The sequence below is a fragment of the Aulonocara sp. 'chitande type north' Nkhata Bay genome, linkage group LG19 (genome assembly GCF_057382095.1).
Source record: "Aulonocara sp. 'chitande type north' Nkhata Bay isolate Kocher_YH1m ecotype deep benthic linkage group LG19, A_spYH_male_GT1.1, whole genome shotgun sequence".
NCBI classification, from domain to species: Eukaryota; Metazoa; Chordata; class Actinopteri; order Cichliformes; family Cichlidae; genus Aulonocara; species Aulonocara sp. 'chitande type north' Nkhata Bay.
In genome coordinates, this window is record NC_141362.1 from 6018743 (window position 1) to 6035727 (window position 16985).

The window sequence follows — 16985 nt, forward strand, 5'->3', positions numbered from 1 at the left end:
TAAACAAACCCAATGAAATGGATGCAAATACATCCAGGCAACACTAAGCTTAAGCCTAAACAAATCAATACACTACCACACCACAAAACTTTGAAGCTGTATAATCACATAAATTAAGATGTGCTTGTATTCAGTCTAAAGGCCAAATATGACAAACATCATACCGACCATTATTTTTTTCTACCTGTACGAATAAAAAATAAGACTTGAAATGATGACATCAATAAAATAAATAAAATAAAAACTAGTTACTACAAACTGGCCGGTTTTTCAGCATTCCTTCCTGTGATTATATTTACATGAACACGATCAAACTGTTTACTGATGTAATTGTTGCCAGTGTTCAATATGTGTGTGTGTTGTGTTTTTCGGGGTGAAAACAGCAAACTTTTTCCCATTAGCTCTAGTTTGACTGCTCCCATTTGTTAGCATAGCATCTGCTGGAAGGCCCAAGGAGAGTAGAGCTATCTAGGAGTGTCTGGGTGATTATTCATGTGCCTGCGCTCCTCCTGGAGCTGCTGCTGCTTGAATCTCTGCTGGCTCTCTGCTGTACCGGTTGTCAAAGCACTCAGGGAGCCCAGCGTCACCGGTCTGATTCAAAATGAATAGAAGCGCACAGATAAATCACCTCTCCATGCAGAGTGGAGGAGCTGACAGGCTGCTTTGAATGTAATTGCAAACAGTGAGTGAAAACCTCCATATGTTGCTCATAACTCTGCTCGAAAATATTTCATAATTGTGAGAAAACTGTGCGGAAATATAATTTCCATATATCACATTAGATGCACAGGTATACTTTGTGAAATCTCATCCCCAAAACACCCTGCAGCTTTAATTTAGACTCATTTACATTAAATCAGAGATAAAACAGCATCTTTCATGTGCTTTCTGAGCGGCAGTACACACACATCTACTCATGGAACATGCAGAGAAGAAAATATGACTCATACTTCAACAACAAAAACCCTGTTAGAACAAAATCACATGTTCTGAGGGAAGAGGCATAAAATACAGTCCAACCTCCAAAGAAAAATGACAACAGTGGTCATTTCTGAAGAGGGTTAAAGGTTACGAGGTGTTTATTGAGGCCAAGGATTCCAATGTCTTTGAGGTTCTTTACAAAGGGGAGGAAATCTTCCAAGAATGTCTCAAAATCCAAATGACATGGTTTTAACTAATCTTAGCAAAGTGGTTTTAGATGACACCAAATGGGTCAAACGTATCTTCATGCTAGCCAATTATGTTTGGCTAAAAAGCAGTGAGAAAAGCATTTTTTACTACAGACTGATCTGACGTGTTACAATCATATCAGACTTGTGTTGGTTATGTCTCTTGGCTTGTTTTGCCATCATGCGAGTAACCACATGTACAATGTCCAACCTTTTCCAAACAGTGGTGATGCCTTCACTTATGGTAAACTAAATGCTGGAGAAGCTCGATGGGAGAAGTTTGCCTTCTAACATGTGGCTGTTGTAGTATTATACGTAAGTGTTTTGCAGGTGACAGTTACATTAGTCTGTTTCATAGTCTTTTATACTGCCTCACAACAGCTGCTAGCAACTGTGAAAGCATGTTGTTTTTGCATTTCCGCTTGCTCGCAATGTGTTGCTTGCGCTCTCAACATTTCTGCCCGTGCGCGCTCAACTCTTTCTGTAAACCGTTATGTTTGTGCCACAAAACCAGCCAATCACAGACTTGGATGCAAAAAAATCTGATTGACTGTTCTGGTCTCCAATCAGCTCGAAATGACGAAATGCAATATCCCAGAATGCATTTCGTCCTAAGCTCAAACGAGGCAGTGGCAGAGGAACGCAGAGTGGCGGAGTTTGAAATATTACTCTTAATGGGTCACAAAAAGCGTGCCACTGCCTCGTTTGAGTTTTGGACGAAATGCATTCTGGGATATTGCATTTCGTCATTTCGAGCTGATTGGAGACCAGAACAGCCAATCAGATTTTTTTGCATCCAAGTCTGTGATTGGCTGGTTTTGTGGCACAAACATAACGCCATAGTAATCCACTCATCACCAAGCTTGATTGCCAAGAAATTCACCTTGTATTTTCATTTCACAGTCCTCAAAGAATGAACTCTAATTTCCCCAAGCTTTCCTCTAGCATCCACTAACACTCTGTTATACAACTTGTATTTTCTGTTGTGCTAAGACAGAGAAACACTGATGATTTTCATTTCTTCTGGTATGTTATAAAGGTTTTATCACTGATGCTACAGTTAAGTTAAAGAAGAATAAAAAGTAAGATGAGATTGTGCACTATACACCTAAAAAACAGCTAGAAAAAAGTATAATACAGAAATATGTGTGAAAAGATGATTAGTAAAACAGAAATAGTGACTTTTCTCAGGAAGTAACGACTCTTTTGATGTTTTCTTTGATAAATAACATGGTTGGTTGTAAAGCACTAACATCAATTAATAGCTTTAGTAATAAAAATACACCAATTTCAGTTTACTTCAGCTGTTAAAAGAAACTCTACCACCAAACACAAGTTTCTCTTTGTCATTTGTGTGTTGGTACAATAACTTGCACAAGCTGATCTCCTTTCTCAGTCATTACACTGTACTTAAAATCTGAGCCACGCATTCCTGCAGTCATTTGCAGGCAGGCGAGCGGACTCATTTACACAAACCCTCTCTCAAAAATCCACACAGGGATGCGTGCACACGGAAACCAGAAGCGGACAGTCATTTTATCATGGGGCAGAAGTGTTCATTTATAAACTATACCACCCACATATATGCTTCTCTGGTTCATTCTCGGGTTTCCTCCCCTTCCCTCTTTTTTGCTTCTCTCTTTCTCTTTATTCCTCTCTCATCTCCACTAGAAGTGAAATTACTCTCCAGCCAGCAGCGAGGTCAGAGTGTCTGGCCTCCGTTATTTGTCTTCTCCTCCTCTACAATATGTGTGTGTGTGTCCTTTGTGTGTGAATTTACAAAAGTGAGAGAGAGAGAGAGAGAGAGAAAGGCAGAGTGTGACCTCCAGCAGCACATGTAAAGCAGAATTAGACAGATTCTCCATATTTTCTTTGCAAGTGATACAAAGTAAGAGTGCGCTCAACTCTGACTCTTCAACACGATTAGAGTGTGGTCTTAATACAAACACAATACTGCGGCTCACTGATGAGTATGAAAGGGCAAAATAAATACAATTCAACTAGAAGCTTTTATCCATGCAACACGAGAAAAAGCATCGACAAATAACACATATTACAACATGTAACTGACAACAGTCAAAGGAAAATTCTATAAGAACAATGCATAAACTATCTATTAGATAAATTATAAGATCGTTAAAAGTGACAAGAAAAATATATGTTCTATAGATTGAAATAGACATGATGGTTCTGCAAGAGATTTTGTTTTGAATTCCACAGTATCCCCACAGATCAGAGTGCTGCACTGGGTACAGTTTAAACATGGGAAATTCCCACGTGGTAAGGTAAAGTCAGCTCCAATCAATACATCTCTCAGATTTTTGGCATATTTATCATCAAAGGTCAGAATATCTTTGAAAGAGTGACCTTATTAAATGGTCACTGGTGTTTAAAGAGGCATATTTTTATTTCTGTAGAAAGAAAGTATCACATTTTTAGACTGATTTTATGGAATGGTATTTATTTATTTATTCTTTGTTTGTTTTTATACCACACTTAGTAAATGATGAATAAGAACATTTTAGGAAAGAGTTAAATGATTTGAAAAGTCCATCCATTTGATTGCGCTTATCCTTTTCAGGGTCGCTGGGGCCTATCCCGGCTGTCTTACAGCAAGAGGCAGGGTACACCCTGGACAGGTCAAAAGTGTGTCGCAGGTCTAAGACATAGATAACCATTTGCACCTAGTGTTTTAATTAACCTAACCCTATGGGCTCAAAATGTGGTCATAAATATTTTGTACGTGTGTGCGTAAAAAAGATTTGTATGTGTAAAAAAGATTTGTGTGTGCATCTAGTACAGGTAGCGCTGCTGCAAAAACCCACAGAGCCCAGCAGCCAGCGCAACAAATTCTGGATCCTTTGCTTTTAGTTAGCAGTTAGCATTAGCAGCACATCCTGCGTCCGATGTGAAAGGACTTTTATGCTGTGCACTGTGACTCACAGCAATGGTCCTGGGTCAGCCCTGACTTTGTGTTAAACTAATCCTAAAGTAATAATGGTATTTCTAACCACTGATATACCACAACTTTTTCCTTTCAACAGCTACTGAAAGTTAGGGGACCTAGCTGCTATCGGATATTTATATAGCGATCCTCCAGCTTCAAACTGTATCACCCTTCAAGGACCTGCAGTTCAAAAAAGCGCCCCTCCGACAGCCAAACCCATCTGTTCTCTGATTGGATTGTTACATTTGTGATTGACATGACATTGACCAATCAGATGAAAGGAAGAAAAATAGGGTCAAAATCCGTACTTGTAACTTGCAGGGTTTTTTTTCCTAAGTCCACACACAAATCTTTTTTACAAGTACAAAATATTTATGACCACATATAACCCCACTAACTGCATGTCTTTGGACATTAGGAGGAAGCTGGAGTACCCACGAAAACACCGTGAAAGACCCTGGCCTGATGGTGGAATTGAACTCAGGACCTTCATGCTGTGAGGCAACAGTGCTAACCACTGTGCCGTTAAAACGGGAGCTCTAGTGCCTTTATAGTATCCACATGGAAGTTTGTTTGTTTTTGTTCAGTTCAGTTTGATTAAATTTTGTTTATATATGTTTGTGCCAAATCACAACCTTACAATTATACAGAGAAAACCCCAACAACCACAGCGCTCCCTGTGAGCAAGCTTGGTGACAGTGAGAAGGAAAAACTCCCTGTTCTGCAGGAGGAAGAAACCTCCAGGCATACCTGGCTGGTTGTGAGGATTCAGTTGCTATGAAGGCAGAAAAACGTCCATAAAGAACCAAATGGTTGTTTTCTACAAGCTTTTTAATGTTTTTTAATTGGTCATTTTAACATGGAAGTCTAAAGAGTGCCCTTCCTGCTTGGCCCCAGAAGGTTTCACTTAGTTTGTGCTTAAATTCTAAACCAAAGGTGTGACACGGTGTGGTCTCTCTGTCCTCCTACACACTCCTGACCTCCTCTCCTTTTCCCCTCCCCTCCTTTACTTTCACCTTCCTTCTCTTCCTATTTTTTCTGAGCTGTTAGCACATGAATATCTGTCAGTTATTTTCCCCACTGTACGTTCCCTTCACATTGGCACGACACTTTGTGTTTCTGCTTGCAAGCACTAGTCTAACACAATAGTGCTTGAAGCTTAACAGCTTTTTATGCTTACGTAAGTGTGACTGTGCATGTGTCTCCCTGCCAAACCCTTCACCTTGTATCCAAACGCCCCCCTCCTTCTGCCTCTATATTCATCACTATTAGAGATCCATAACGCTTCCATTCTGCTGTAGCTCCCTGCCTTCAGCTGAAGAAAGCACTCAGCTTTTTGATCTGCCCAAGCAGCTCAGCTGTGGACGGCTCCCTCATGAATGAATTTTCGCTGAACACCAATGGCACAAGCTGCTTCCTCAGACAAGATGCCCATGTGCTGAGCTGTCATACTGCAGCGTTAAACCATCGCTGTGATAAGTGAGCACTTGAAACATGGAACCTGAAACGCATCATCAGCTACAGATTTCTTTTTGCCGATGTGCCGTCATGGTGCCAGACATGCGTGGTTTTCTAATATGCAAACTGTCAAAGTGTTAAAATCTCATTTGTTTCTTTTGTTTGTCGAGCAGGTGTCAGATGAAACATTGCTTCCATGACATTGATCACACTGGAAAACTAACAGATTAGCTTTTATCAACTGGAAGCTTCAGGAAGGCTTCGCTGATATAGAATGGACTTGGCACATAAAGGTTCAGCATAGGCAGACTTTTAAAATGCAGGATATCCATAGAGACTTTTGCCTCTCATAGTGGCTCGGCTTCAGGGTGGGGATAGTTTTGTTCAGTACAGACCATTGTTACATCCTGTAGACTACAGGGGATTTCAAAAAGTAACTTAACATGTTAAAAAAAAGTCAACAAAGTCTTCGTTGCCTGTGCTCCACTTCTTTACTCCAGTTTCATGAAATTTGGTGGGGTAGTTTCTGGGATAACATATCTCCACCACCTATATTCCTAATGATTTAGTAATCCTCTGACCTTTCCTCTAGTCAGGTTCTGATGAGACTTAGCTTTTCTTGTTAAGACATTAATTAGTAAAAAACACAAAAATAATGCTATTTTCTGAGTAAAATTACAAGGCCTGAGAATAAACCCTCTGCAGACAACATGGGCATCTTTAGATCTTAAGAAACCTTTTACTAATGATATACTGACAACCCATAGAGAACATTATGTATAATCTGTTATATAAGTTTAATAATTCACAACAAGTTTTCCTGGGCATAAAATTTTTTTTAAAATTGTAAGATTTTGAAAACAACTTTAAGCTGAGTTAGTAGCCAGAAAAACTACCACGTTCATTAAACTTTGTCCCAAATCTTAAGTTTTGTTTGACTACAGTGAAAGACAAAACTAAATTTTCAAGCAAAATGATTTCTTACTCAGACTCAATTAGATTTTATTTACAAAGTTCCTAATCACATCAGCAGTTGCCTCAAGGTGTTTTACAATAATACAGAGAAAACCCCGACCTGTAAGCAAACACTTGGCGACAGTGGGACAGAAAAAGTACCTTTTAACCTTTTGCTTACTAGAGCATCGGAGAGCAACTTGGGGTTAGTATCTTGTCCAAGATTATTTGACATGCAGACTGGAGGAGCCACGGATCGAACCACTAACCCCAAATTGCTCTCCGATGCATCCATCGGAGTATGAATGTGTGTGAATGTATGAATGTAGTTAGGAAGCACTCAAAGTTTAGAAGAAAGTGTTTGTGTGATTGGGTCAATGTCGCATTTTGTATAAAGCGCTTTGAGTACTCTGAGAGAGTAGAAAAGCGCTATATAGAATGAGTCCATTTACCATTTAGATGACCTGCTCTACCTCCTGAGCTACAACCACCCCAAAAAGAATCGTCCAAATACTCTCCAGCTGCTTGGCTTCATGCCTTCCTTATTTACAGACCAGTACATTAAACTAAATAAGGAACAAGAAGTTGTGAGCTATAAGAGAAACTTCATTTGACTGCCTACTCCAAATACCCAGAAGTGGTAGGTGGGCATCAGGCACATGCGACAGTAACAGCTCACCATCAATGTGAGTTACTGTAACATAACTGAAATATGTGTCAATTCAAATAATCTTGTGTTTTGGTTATGCACATTTCAAATTATCTTAAGTAGAACGAGAGAAATAAAAGACTGAAGAAAGAAAATGAGAAAATTCTGAAAAATTGAGTTTTGTTGCAATTTAATAGCAGTGAGTTATCAGTATAGCAAAAAAAAAACATGGCTCGAATCGTGAGGGAAATCCACCAGTCAAAGAAGCAAAAACAGATGTTTGCCAGAATTGTCACAGAGTATGAAATTAAAAGAAAAAGGTTACGATAATCTATATTTTTTTCAAAACTAGCGCGGGATCTGTGAAAGCCATCAGAAATTGTGACTTATTTTTAAAAGTTGATCACAAACTCCAGTCCAGGCACTGAAATCCTCCTTAGTGCATCTTTCATTTTACTTCTACACAGAGCCTTAGAGAAAATGTTGTTATCTAACCACAGCCAAACTGTTAGACACCTTAATAACATTCATTTTGTTCCACAGTTTTGCCTGGGGGGGTTGGAGTGTGCGTATGTTTGACACGGGAGGAGGAGGAGTGTGTGCGTGTGCATGTGTTTGTGTGTGTGTGCAAGTGGGGGGGGGGGTTACCTAAGGAAAAAATAAAAACAGCTTTGTTCAGGAGTTGATGCTTATTTCACAAAATATTATGACACTGTCTCGGGTTATAAAAATTATTCCATAACCAAAACACCGCGGCTTCAATCGCGGCACCATCTGTCTTTCACGGCACATTTTAGCATCAAATCAAACGCTGACATGCTCACTGAGTGTAACAGCGCGTCAGCTGACTGCCTGCAGTGTAGAATGAAGGATGTAAAGTGTAAATGTCAGAGCGCTCTAACCTGCTGCTCTCCCAGCTCTCTCTTCAGTCTGTTCTGCCACTGCAGCGCCTGCATCACGATCGCTTCCCACCTTCTCTCTAGGTTGATAGACAGCAGCTGCAGGGCCTCTCTGTGCTGCTCCGCATCAGGGCCCACCTCAGCCATGGGGCCCGACTGTTTTAGGGTGGGGATTAGATCGATTTATTGTAAGAATTGACAACAGAATTTATTCTTCTCAGGGTTTCAAAAGTCTAAAAATTATAAATATAAAATTTAACATTTCTAAAGTATATTTTGTGAGTTATATATAACTCGTGTCTTTTGCTGGTGAGGTGAATCCACAGTTCTTTTACATTGGCAGCCAACTTTCCATCATCTAAGTTGTGTTTTCCTTTACCCACCTGGCTCTGTTGTAGCAGCTTCTGGCACAGTTTCAGAACAGAGGAGACCCCACGCCGTCGGGCTTGAATGTCCGAACACAGGGGCTGGATGGCAACATGGAAGCGAAAGACGAGGAGAGTGAGGTCAGAAAAGCAGCTCATTTGCACAACAACAAGAAATGCTGAGCGTCAGCTCATTAGTTCAAACTTCTTGTAGAGGTTGGAAAATCATATTGTGGTTTGTTTCACGTTAGCTAAGCTCCCCATTTCCTTTAAAAAAATTTAAATTCCAACTTCAAACCTTAAATTGGTTTGGTTTTTGGATACAAAAAAGTCCCATACCAAAAATATTCAATTTTTTTCCTGCTACTTTTTTAGATTTCAAAAAGTCTGAGTTGCTCTGACAACCCCTAAAGATTCCTGCCAAAAGAAAAAGACAAATCATATGCGTCCTCTTTCATGCAACACTATGCTCTCTTAATTATTTATTTATTTAAATAAATATATTTAAATAAATATATATTTATTTACATTTTTTTGTTAGTACTTCTTACTTTACTGTAATATGTTTATGGTTAAAAGTATGTCAAGAAGCACGTAAAGTACAATTTATGTGCTTCAACGAGGCTCGACTCAATGTACTGCTCAGGATAATTAGCTGTACTTTTCTGGTTTAAATGATCATAAACTGTTGGTTTCTTTTACAGACTTACTGTCATTGCCCCTAATCCCTCCATCTTTCTTGTACAATGTTACCAATGTCCCGAATTTTCATTAATACTAACACAGGGAGAAATTATGGACACGATTATGAAAACAACACCCTAAACATTAAATAAACCAGAATTATTCATTTCTCTAACAATAAAAGATCAAGAAAGAAGACCTACATTTGCTGCACTTCACTGTAGTTAAATTCTGGTCATTCATTGCAGTTTATTAGCATAAAGTCAAATTCAGCACACAGATCCTTGATCAGCAGCAACAGTGCATAAAATAAATGACAACAGCCAATATTCCCCCTCTCTGCTTCCCTCCCGGCTTCTGTCTAATAAATGCAAAAAAAGAGGAAAAAAAAGAAACAAGGATTGGCAGTGCCTATTATAAATCACTATATGCTGATGAGTTTCCACACTCAAAGGTCAGTGTGTGTGTGTGTTTGCATGTTTCAGTGTTTACTCGTGCAGGCTTGTGCATAAAGTTTGTGTAGCAGTGGGTGTATGTGCAAACATATGCATATATTTCTGTGTGTGAGACAGCGAATAGAGGGGACAGCCTTACTCCTCTGCGGCAGGGACCAAGCACGTCCAAGCCCCAAACTATTTATGCTAATCCTGCCTGCTCGCTGAAAAGCACTTCCTTTACATTTTCTTTACATTTTTCCAATAAATATTAAACACTATTACAATGAAATGGGATTCTCTCTCTCCCTCTAACTCTCTCTCGCTCTCTCTTTCTTGCGTGCGCACACATTCACACTTTGCCTCTTTCTCACACACACTCAACACTTCTTCTCCCGTCTTTCATCTCCTCTTTCCCGCTCTCTTCAGTTTAGCATATTTGTGGCTTGCCTGGTTGTCTAAACAGAAGATGGGGATGCAGAATACAGCAGACAGGATCAAGAGGACAAGCCAAGTGTGTGTTCGCGTGTGTGTCTGTGGGGTGGCAGATAAATTTATTCCAAACAGGAGGTGTGTATTACATTGAGGGAGGAGGCTCTAAACAATGAAACGACTGAGTGATACTCGTTCCGCGCCAAATAAGTGCAGCAGACAGCACAGAGGAAGCACAGGAAGACGTATTAAACTAGATTGGGGCTGGAACAACACTTTGAAAACCAAATATGCTGATTGAGAAATGTTTTCAAAATGAGCTTTTTAGCATGTGAGAAACTTCTCTATATCACTCGTTGGGCAGTGAAGACCAGTCCATCCGTTTGCTTCGGTGCTGATGCAAGATCTTTCTGCTCCACAGAAAACCAGCTGTGTGCTTCCTGATGGATTACGACAGGTGTACAACTTATTGCCATCCACAAACAAATTTAACAGGCTAACAGACCCATTTTTGAGCTGTCTACTCAACTGTGTCTTGCAAACTCATTTGCTTCAATACTTAATCAATACAGTCATGTACAAAGACTGTGTAATGATTCACTGTATATCCCAATGTAACTGTGCCCTAAGGTTTAGTAATAGACTTTAAATCTAGTTTCTTTTATTAGGCTTCTGATAAGTGTCTAGTGCACAGCAGAACCATGGATAAACCATTATAGTACAGACCAGGGGTTTTCAACTAGGGAAACAAATGTCTCGTGAGGGTACTGCTACAGAAGAATAGCGCTATGGGAAAAGTGTGAATTCATTATTAAATTTAAAAAATTGATATTAAATACAATTGACGGCTGACATATCAGGCCAAGAGTAAGACTCAGTAAAGACAAACATAACTGATTAAAAGTTGAAATACAGCTGCTAGCTAAAGTTCAGAACAGGAAATTGTAAATAGTTTTTGTAAAAGCACCATTTCAAATCACAGTGGGCCTTCTGCTTTGTCATCTCATATCTGACTAAAACTTTCACATCCCAGATGAAAAACTAAATATGTAGAATACTTTTTAACATTAAATTCGACTATACTAGTTTGATTCAACTTTCATGCTGGGTTGAGCAAATATGTTAAGTTGTAACCCAAAACCAAAAATATTAGTGGACTGTCTAATCTGAATAGAAGCAAATTCTGGAGAATTATAATGAAAAGAAAATTATTTAGTTAAATCTATGCAAATATTTTGTTTTCGAGAACCACATTGTAACCATGCACATTGTCCTGGAGGTCTTAAACATGGAACAATGTAGCATTTTCATATATAATGCCCCCCATAAAGTTTGGGGAAACACTTTGTTCCCCCTCTGCTTCTTAATGTAAAATTCTAAATAAAAAAAATCAGACATGATTAAATTTCAAAAGACTTTAAAATTCATTTGCATGCATTTCAGTTGCACAATGTAGAAATTAGAACACTTTTTATACCTTGTCCCACCCTTCAGGGCACCACTTCAGCATTTCTTGAATTTTCAATGCCTTTTAGTATTATTTAAACTTAACCTGAATTATCAGTCTGGAAATAGTAGATAGAGTACATCTCGAAAATGGGAAACTGGTGGGTGTTTAGCAGAAAATGCTCCAAAAACGTGATAATCTGAGATTAAAAGACCCGTTTAACAATAGATAGCACAGTATAGATAAACTGTTAGCTAACAGTTGCTAAGTATAAAGAAATGAATAGCTGCTAAAGTGTGTATTAATTGAGATAACTAAAAATCTGTTTGAAAACATTTGGGGGACGTTGGTGTAGTTACCAACAGAGCACTGATGCCGTCTCCAACAGTGTTAGCTGCTTGGTTCTATAATACTTTAAGAATATTTGCCTTGTTAATTAAATGATGAAGAGCCTTGTAGGCAGGACTAATGTGAGTGCGATCTGCTTTTGTTAAACACAACAATATAATGATCCAAAAACTAAGAAAAAAAACCTAACTAAAATAAGCCCTTTCCTCCCAGCATGACATGAAATTAAGTAAATGTCTCAAGAAAAACATGACTTCATGTAGAGGAAAACTATATGTGGGTACCAGGAAAAATAGACACAACTTCACTGTTTGTCAGTGCAAGTGCAACAAACTTCTCTTTGAGAGAATTTATGGTAAAGGTTATGTGTTTTCACAAAGGGAGTTTACTCTTTTTGTCTATATTAAAAACACCTTTAAAAACACATTAACATGGATATGAGCGGTATACCAACAGTTGCATTACTTGTGAAAGTCACAAGTGTTATGCTCGCAGATTGGTAAGCTTTACAGAGCAAAACTCTGTTCTTTGTGAATTCATTTCCATACAGAAAGGAAAAAGAGAGAGATTCCTAAGTTTCTATTGTTTCTGCACTGCTGGTTTTTATGCACTGATCCCCCCCTCTCTCACTCTCTTTTTCTCTGGACCGGTCTAGCCTGGCTGGGTCCGTATTGACTCAGAGGGCTCTACAGACACAGTTGGACAAATATTTGCTAAAAAGCTTTTCTTCAAAAATACATGGGAAGCCATAGAGTGGCTGCGGAGAAAGGGATGGAGAATGTAGAGGGGAGGTTGAGATGGACAGAAAAGCCAAAAGCAAGTGTGAGATAGGTCGACAAAGAGGTGAAGGTAAAAACGAGGGAAATGTGCAAAAGCGTGAAGACTGAGAGAAAAGACTAGTGAGACTAGTGAGGGAATAGAAAAGACAAAACAAAGGTAATTGTAAACAAAGGCAGGAAAGTTGCTCTTTTGGGAAATGATGACTCTATGGTGATACCCCTCAGCCTTTTAGTAAACATGCCTATGGTATCAATTTCAAAAACTTTGCCTTTTTCTCAAGTTATCACATTCACAAGATTTTCAGAAAACTTACGCTGACCTTGAGGTCGAGGTCACTGAGATTCGAGCTCGTCTACGATTTTTGGTAGAAGCACCTGTGGTATCAATTTAAAAATCCTACATCGCCACCTTAAGTTTTCGCATTCACATGATTTTAAGAAAACCTGATCATGGACCTATGACCTTTAGGTCAAGGTCAGTGAGATTTGAACTCATCCAAGATTTTTAGCAGATGAACCTACGGCACTAATTTGAAAATCCTACGCGACTTCCTTCTTCAGTGATTGCAGTCACAAGACTTTCAGAAAACTTGACCTCTGACCTCAGTCTTGTGGTTGAAGTCATTGAGATTATAGTAGATACGCCTATGATATCAAGTTAAAGCTCCTACATTGCTTCGGTCTCCTGTTGTGCCATTTGCAAAAAACTTTGTGATTCTGTTGATCTGCTTTTCCATAACTGTCACAAGTTAGACCAGGAAATCAGTGTTGTGTGTGTCCAGTTGTTGCCCCCTTTTTTGCCTCTTTTTTTTTAATGGGACTTTTAATGACGATTTGTGGCCAAGTGTGAAGCTGCTAGGATGTGAGTCAGCACCACTAATTGTTCACATGCTGGCCTCAGAAAGGTAAACTAGTTTACCTAAACTGGTGATAAAGCTTTAAAATTTCAAAACACACTATATTATATTCAAAACATACGCCTTTTAATCAGTTTAAGTTGAAGGACATAGATCAAGGGTGTCAAATATAAGGCCCTGGGGGCAGAATTGGCCCGGCAATTCTGTAAAATGTAAAATTGCCCAAAGAAATCTCTTCCAGTTGAGTTATTTGTCCTATACAAGAATATATACTGGAGTTTGTTTAACATACACCAAACATGTCCGGTGTGAAAGCATTTTAAGTATCAGGAAATCTTACTTGTGGGTGAGCATAAGATGAAGTGTGTCAACACCAGTGCTGGCACTGTATGAGACTGTTATGGTTCAAATGGAGCAAAAGAGACACTCTTGATTTAATGAGTACTTCACCAACACAAGACCTAATTAGAAATGAGAAAACAGATTTAGAAAATAAGTGGATAAAATTAGCATCCTTGGCGAGGCTTCTGGCTCGTCCAGGTTGCCAAAGAGAAGAATTCATGAGGTTTCAGAGGAACCTCTAAGTCCTTCGTGTTGAACAGGTTGTGGTCCTTCAGCATCTGATCGGGAATTGTCCATTTCACAGCCATCTCGAGCGTCAGACCAAGAAAAGCTGTTAATGGCTTGTGTAGATCTCTCCAGATTGTCATATTCAAAGCTGACCAGCAGAAGAGACACTCAAAAGACAAATGATTTCACTATCTCCTCATTTGCTTTCTCTCTGTCTCTCTCTCCCTCCCTTCATGTATCTCTGTCACTCAACACTTTCTTTCAGGAAGAGTGACCGGCTCACGATAAACAAAAGGAAAAGGATCTGCTCTCCTCTTTCTATAATTCCCCCTTCACCCTCTTCCTCTCTCACTCCTTGGCTTTCTCAAGCTTGATCTCTCACTCTCCCCTACTCCATCCTGCTCTATCTCTCTCATTCTTTAAATCTCCTTCTCCTAAAAACAAAATCCTCTTAACTCTCCGCCACCTCCTCATCTCCACAATCTAATTACCAAGACCTGCCGTGAGGAGAGGGATGCAGGGAGGTGTGAGAGAGGGAGAAAAAGCAAAAGACAGAGAGAGGAGAGTGGAGGTTGTTACTGTGGTTGCTATGTCAGTGTTTCACGAGTGGAAAGCACTTTGAAACAGAGGTGAGACAGAGACATAAGAATAGAAGTGGGTAAGATGTGTCATTTTCTGAATATAGAGTCTTTAAAAAGCCATCATTCTTGGATTAAAATAAACAGGATTCATTAGTGTTGGGGCCTTTCCACCAAATCCTTTTCTGCGATTTCACAAATGAAGGTTACACCAAAAAATCTCTTCAAAACAATAAGCAACAGAACTGAACCTATATAAAACAATACATACACTGTCTATCGGAAAACCTGTTTTGAATACTAGACAGTAAATCTAATGACATATTTAACAGTGTCTTTCAATACCCGAGCGTTTTTTGTATTTTGCTGTTTGCCATAAAATTACTACAGCCTGACAAATACGGAGGGACGGATGAGATCAACTGTGATGTGAACACCGAGAAACATTAATAAACTCGAACTTGTGGACTTCTCAAACTTACTGGATTATTTCTCATCAGCACCCGAAGAAACAAGTGTTCAAACTGTTGGTCATGCAATCTATCCATCCACCCATTCTCTACCGCTTATCTTTGGGGGCTGGAGTCTATCCCAGCTGTCTTAGGGTGAGAGGCAGGGTACACCCTGGACAGGTCGCCAGTCTGTCGCAGGGCTAACACATAGACACAGACAACCAGTCGCACTCACATTCACACCTATGGGCAATTTAGAGTTTCCTATTAACCTATTCCTAGTAACTGCATGTCTTTGGACCGTGGGAGCAAGCCGGACGACCCGGAGACTCTCAAGACCTTCTTGCTGTGAGGCAACAGTGCTAACCACTGTGCTGACCCGATCTAATTCAAAGTAAATGTTGTGTAAAACACCAAACGTGAAGATCACCAGTTAAAAAAAAACAAAGGAAAGAAAACAAAGTCAGATAGCCACAGCGAGGGTAACCAGAAATAGAAAGAACAAAAAGAAAATGTAATAAAAAAAGAAAGACAACTACATAAAGGCATAATGAACAAGAAAAACAAATGAGAGACAACGGGGAGAGCAGACAAGGGCAAACTGTAAAGGATTCTGAGACAGAAATGAAGAGAGCGATGCACAGAGAGAGGGAAGGAGAATTTTGGCTGCTTGCGTGGTGACCCAGCGGATATTTCAATCAATTACCATTAATTAGAAATCTCTGATTAATTCTATTTGTTGATTAAGTCAATTAAAACCACAAGCACTCGTTATCGCACAACGAGCCTAATGAATTCCTGTCGACAATTTGTTCCCACACACATATTCCCTCTGCTGCTGCTAATACCGCCTAAAGCTACCCAAACTTTGTTGTTTGCATACTCTTTCCCATCTTTCTCCTCTTTTCTCTTCAACTCTCTCTCCTCATCTGACATTTGTCTTCTTCTTTCTCCTCCCTCTTTCTCATCCTCTTCTTTGTCTCTCTTCATCTTTGTTACAGTTTCATTTCGTCTATATGTCTAATTGAATTCATACAAAGACTAACGTTACAGAGCAAGCACACTCGGCTCCGTCGGTTCGTTGAAGAGCACCTTGACAGACGTCATTATGCAGAAAGCCTGTCCTTCAGGGTTTGGAGGCTGAAACAAGGATAGGAAACATCTATCCTGGTGTGTTGGTCGGGACTGGAGAATCAGTGTACATGGTTGCAGAACAAATCCACAACCTTGCTAGATTTTTTTTTTTTACGAGAAGTTAGATTATTGTTCTGGAGTTTTGGTTAATACCAGTGGACGGAATAAACATCAAGAAGTAGGGTTAAAACATCTTGGATCATGTATTGGTTTAGAGTGGGCAGTGTTTCGGTTTTGTTGGATCAGCTCCATCATCTCTTACCTCCCGAAGTACAAGATGTCAAAATTGTCACAAAATGTTAAAAATGGCCAAAGTTAAGAATTATTTTTTAAGACAACATTTGACATTTTATTTGATTGTGCAATGGTTGTAATCAGAAAGGGACAAAACATCTCAGGTATTTTCTAATTAGTTCATTTTGACATTTTGTTTTTAATTCAGTTTAGTTTCTGTTAATTTACAGGGTGACTTTTCTTTTTTCAAAATGTTTAATTAAGTTTACCTTGTATTACCTTCAGTGCTAGTTTGTACTTTTTTACTTTCATGTATTGATTGATTGATAATACTTTATGTACCCTGAGGGAAATTGTTTCTAATCTGGTTTTCCTAATCTTGAACCATTTCAAGATTAGGAAAACCAGTATAGGCATTACAATAAATAATGGTCAGTTTTAATTTTTTGTTTTAGATAATTCAAACCTAGTTTGGGTTTTTAATTTAGTTGTAGGCCTTAATAACCTTGATCTGAATAAATAGTCTCAGTAGTCTCAATAGTATCTCAGTTTATTACTGTCAATGACAGCAATGTTTGAGACATTTTGAGTTTTA

The 16985-nt window shown here is 39.0% G+C and overlaps 1 protein-coding gene across 1 annotated transcript in view; it reads right to left on the reverse strand.

The window, feature by feature from the left end:
• Window positions 1–16985, reverse strand: part of akap6 (A kinase (PRKA) anchor protein 6) — a 226508-nt gene that overhangs the window by 19792 nt on the left and 189731 nt on the right. Inside the window, exons 18-19 of the mRNA XM_086275898.1 lie at window positions 8460–8543; window positions 8080–8232 (exon numbers count right to left, since the gene is read on the reverse strand). Of these exons, the coding sequence (XP_086132024.1) occupies window positions 8080–8232; window positions 8460–8543 (237 nt within the window). The remainder of the gene's footprint in view (window positions 1–8079; window positions 8233–8459; window positions 8544–16985) is intronic.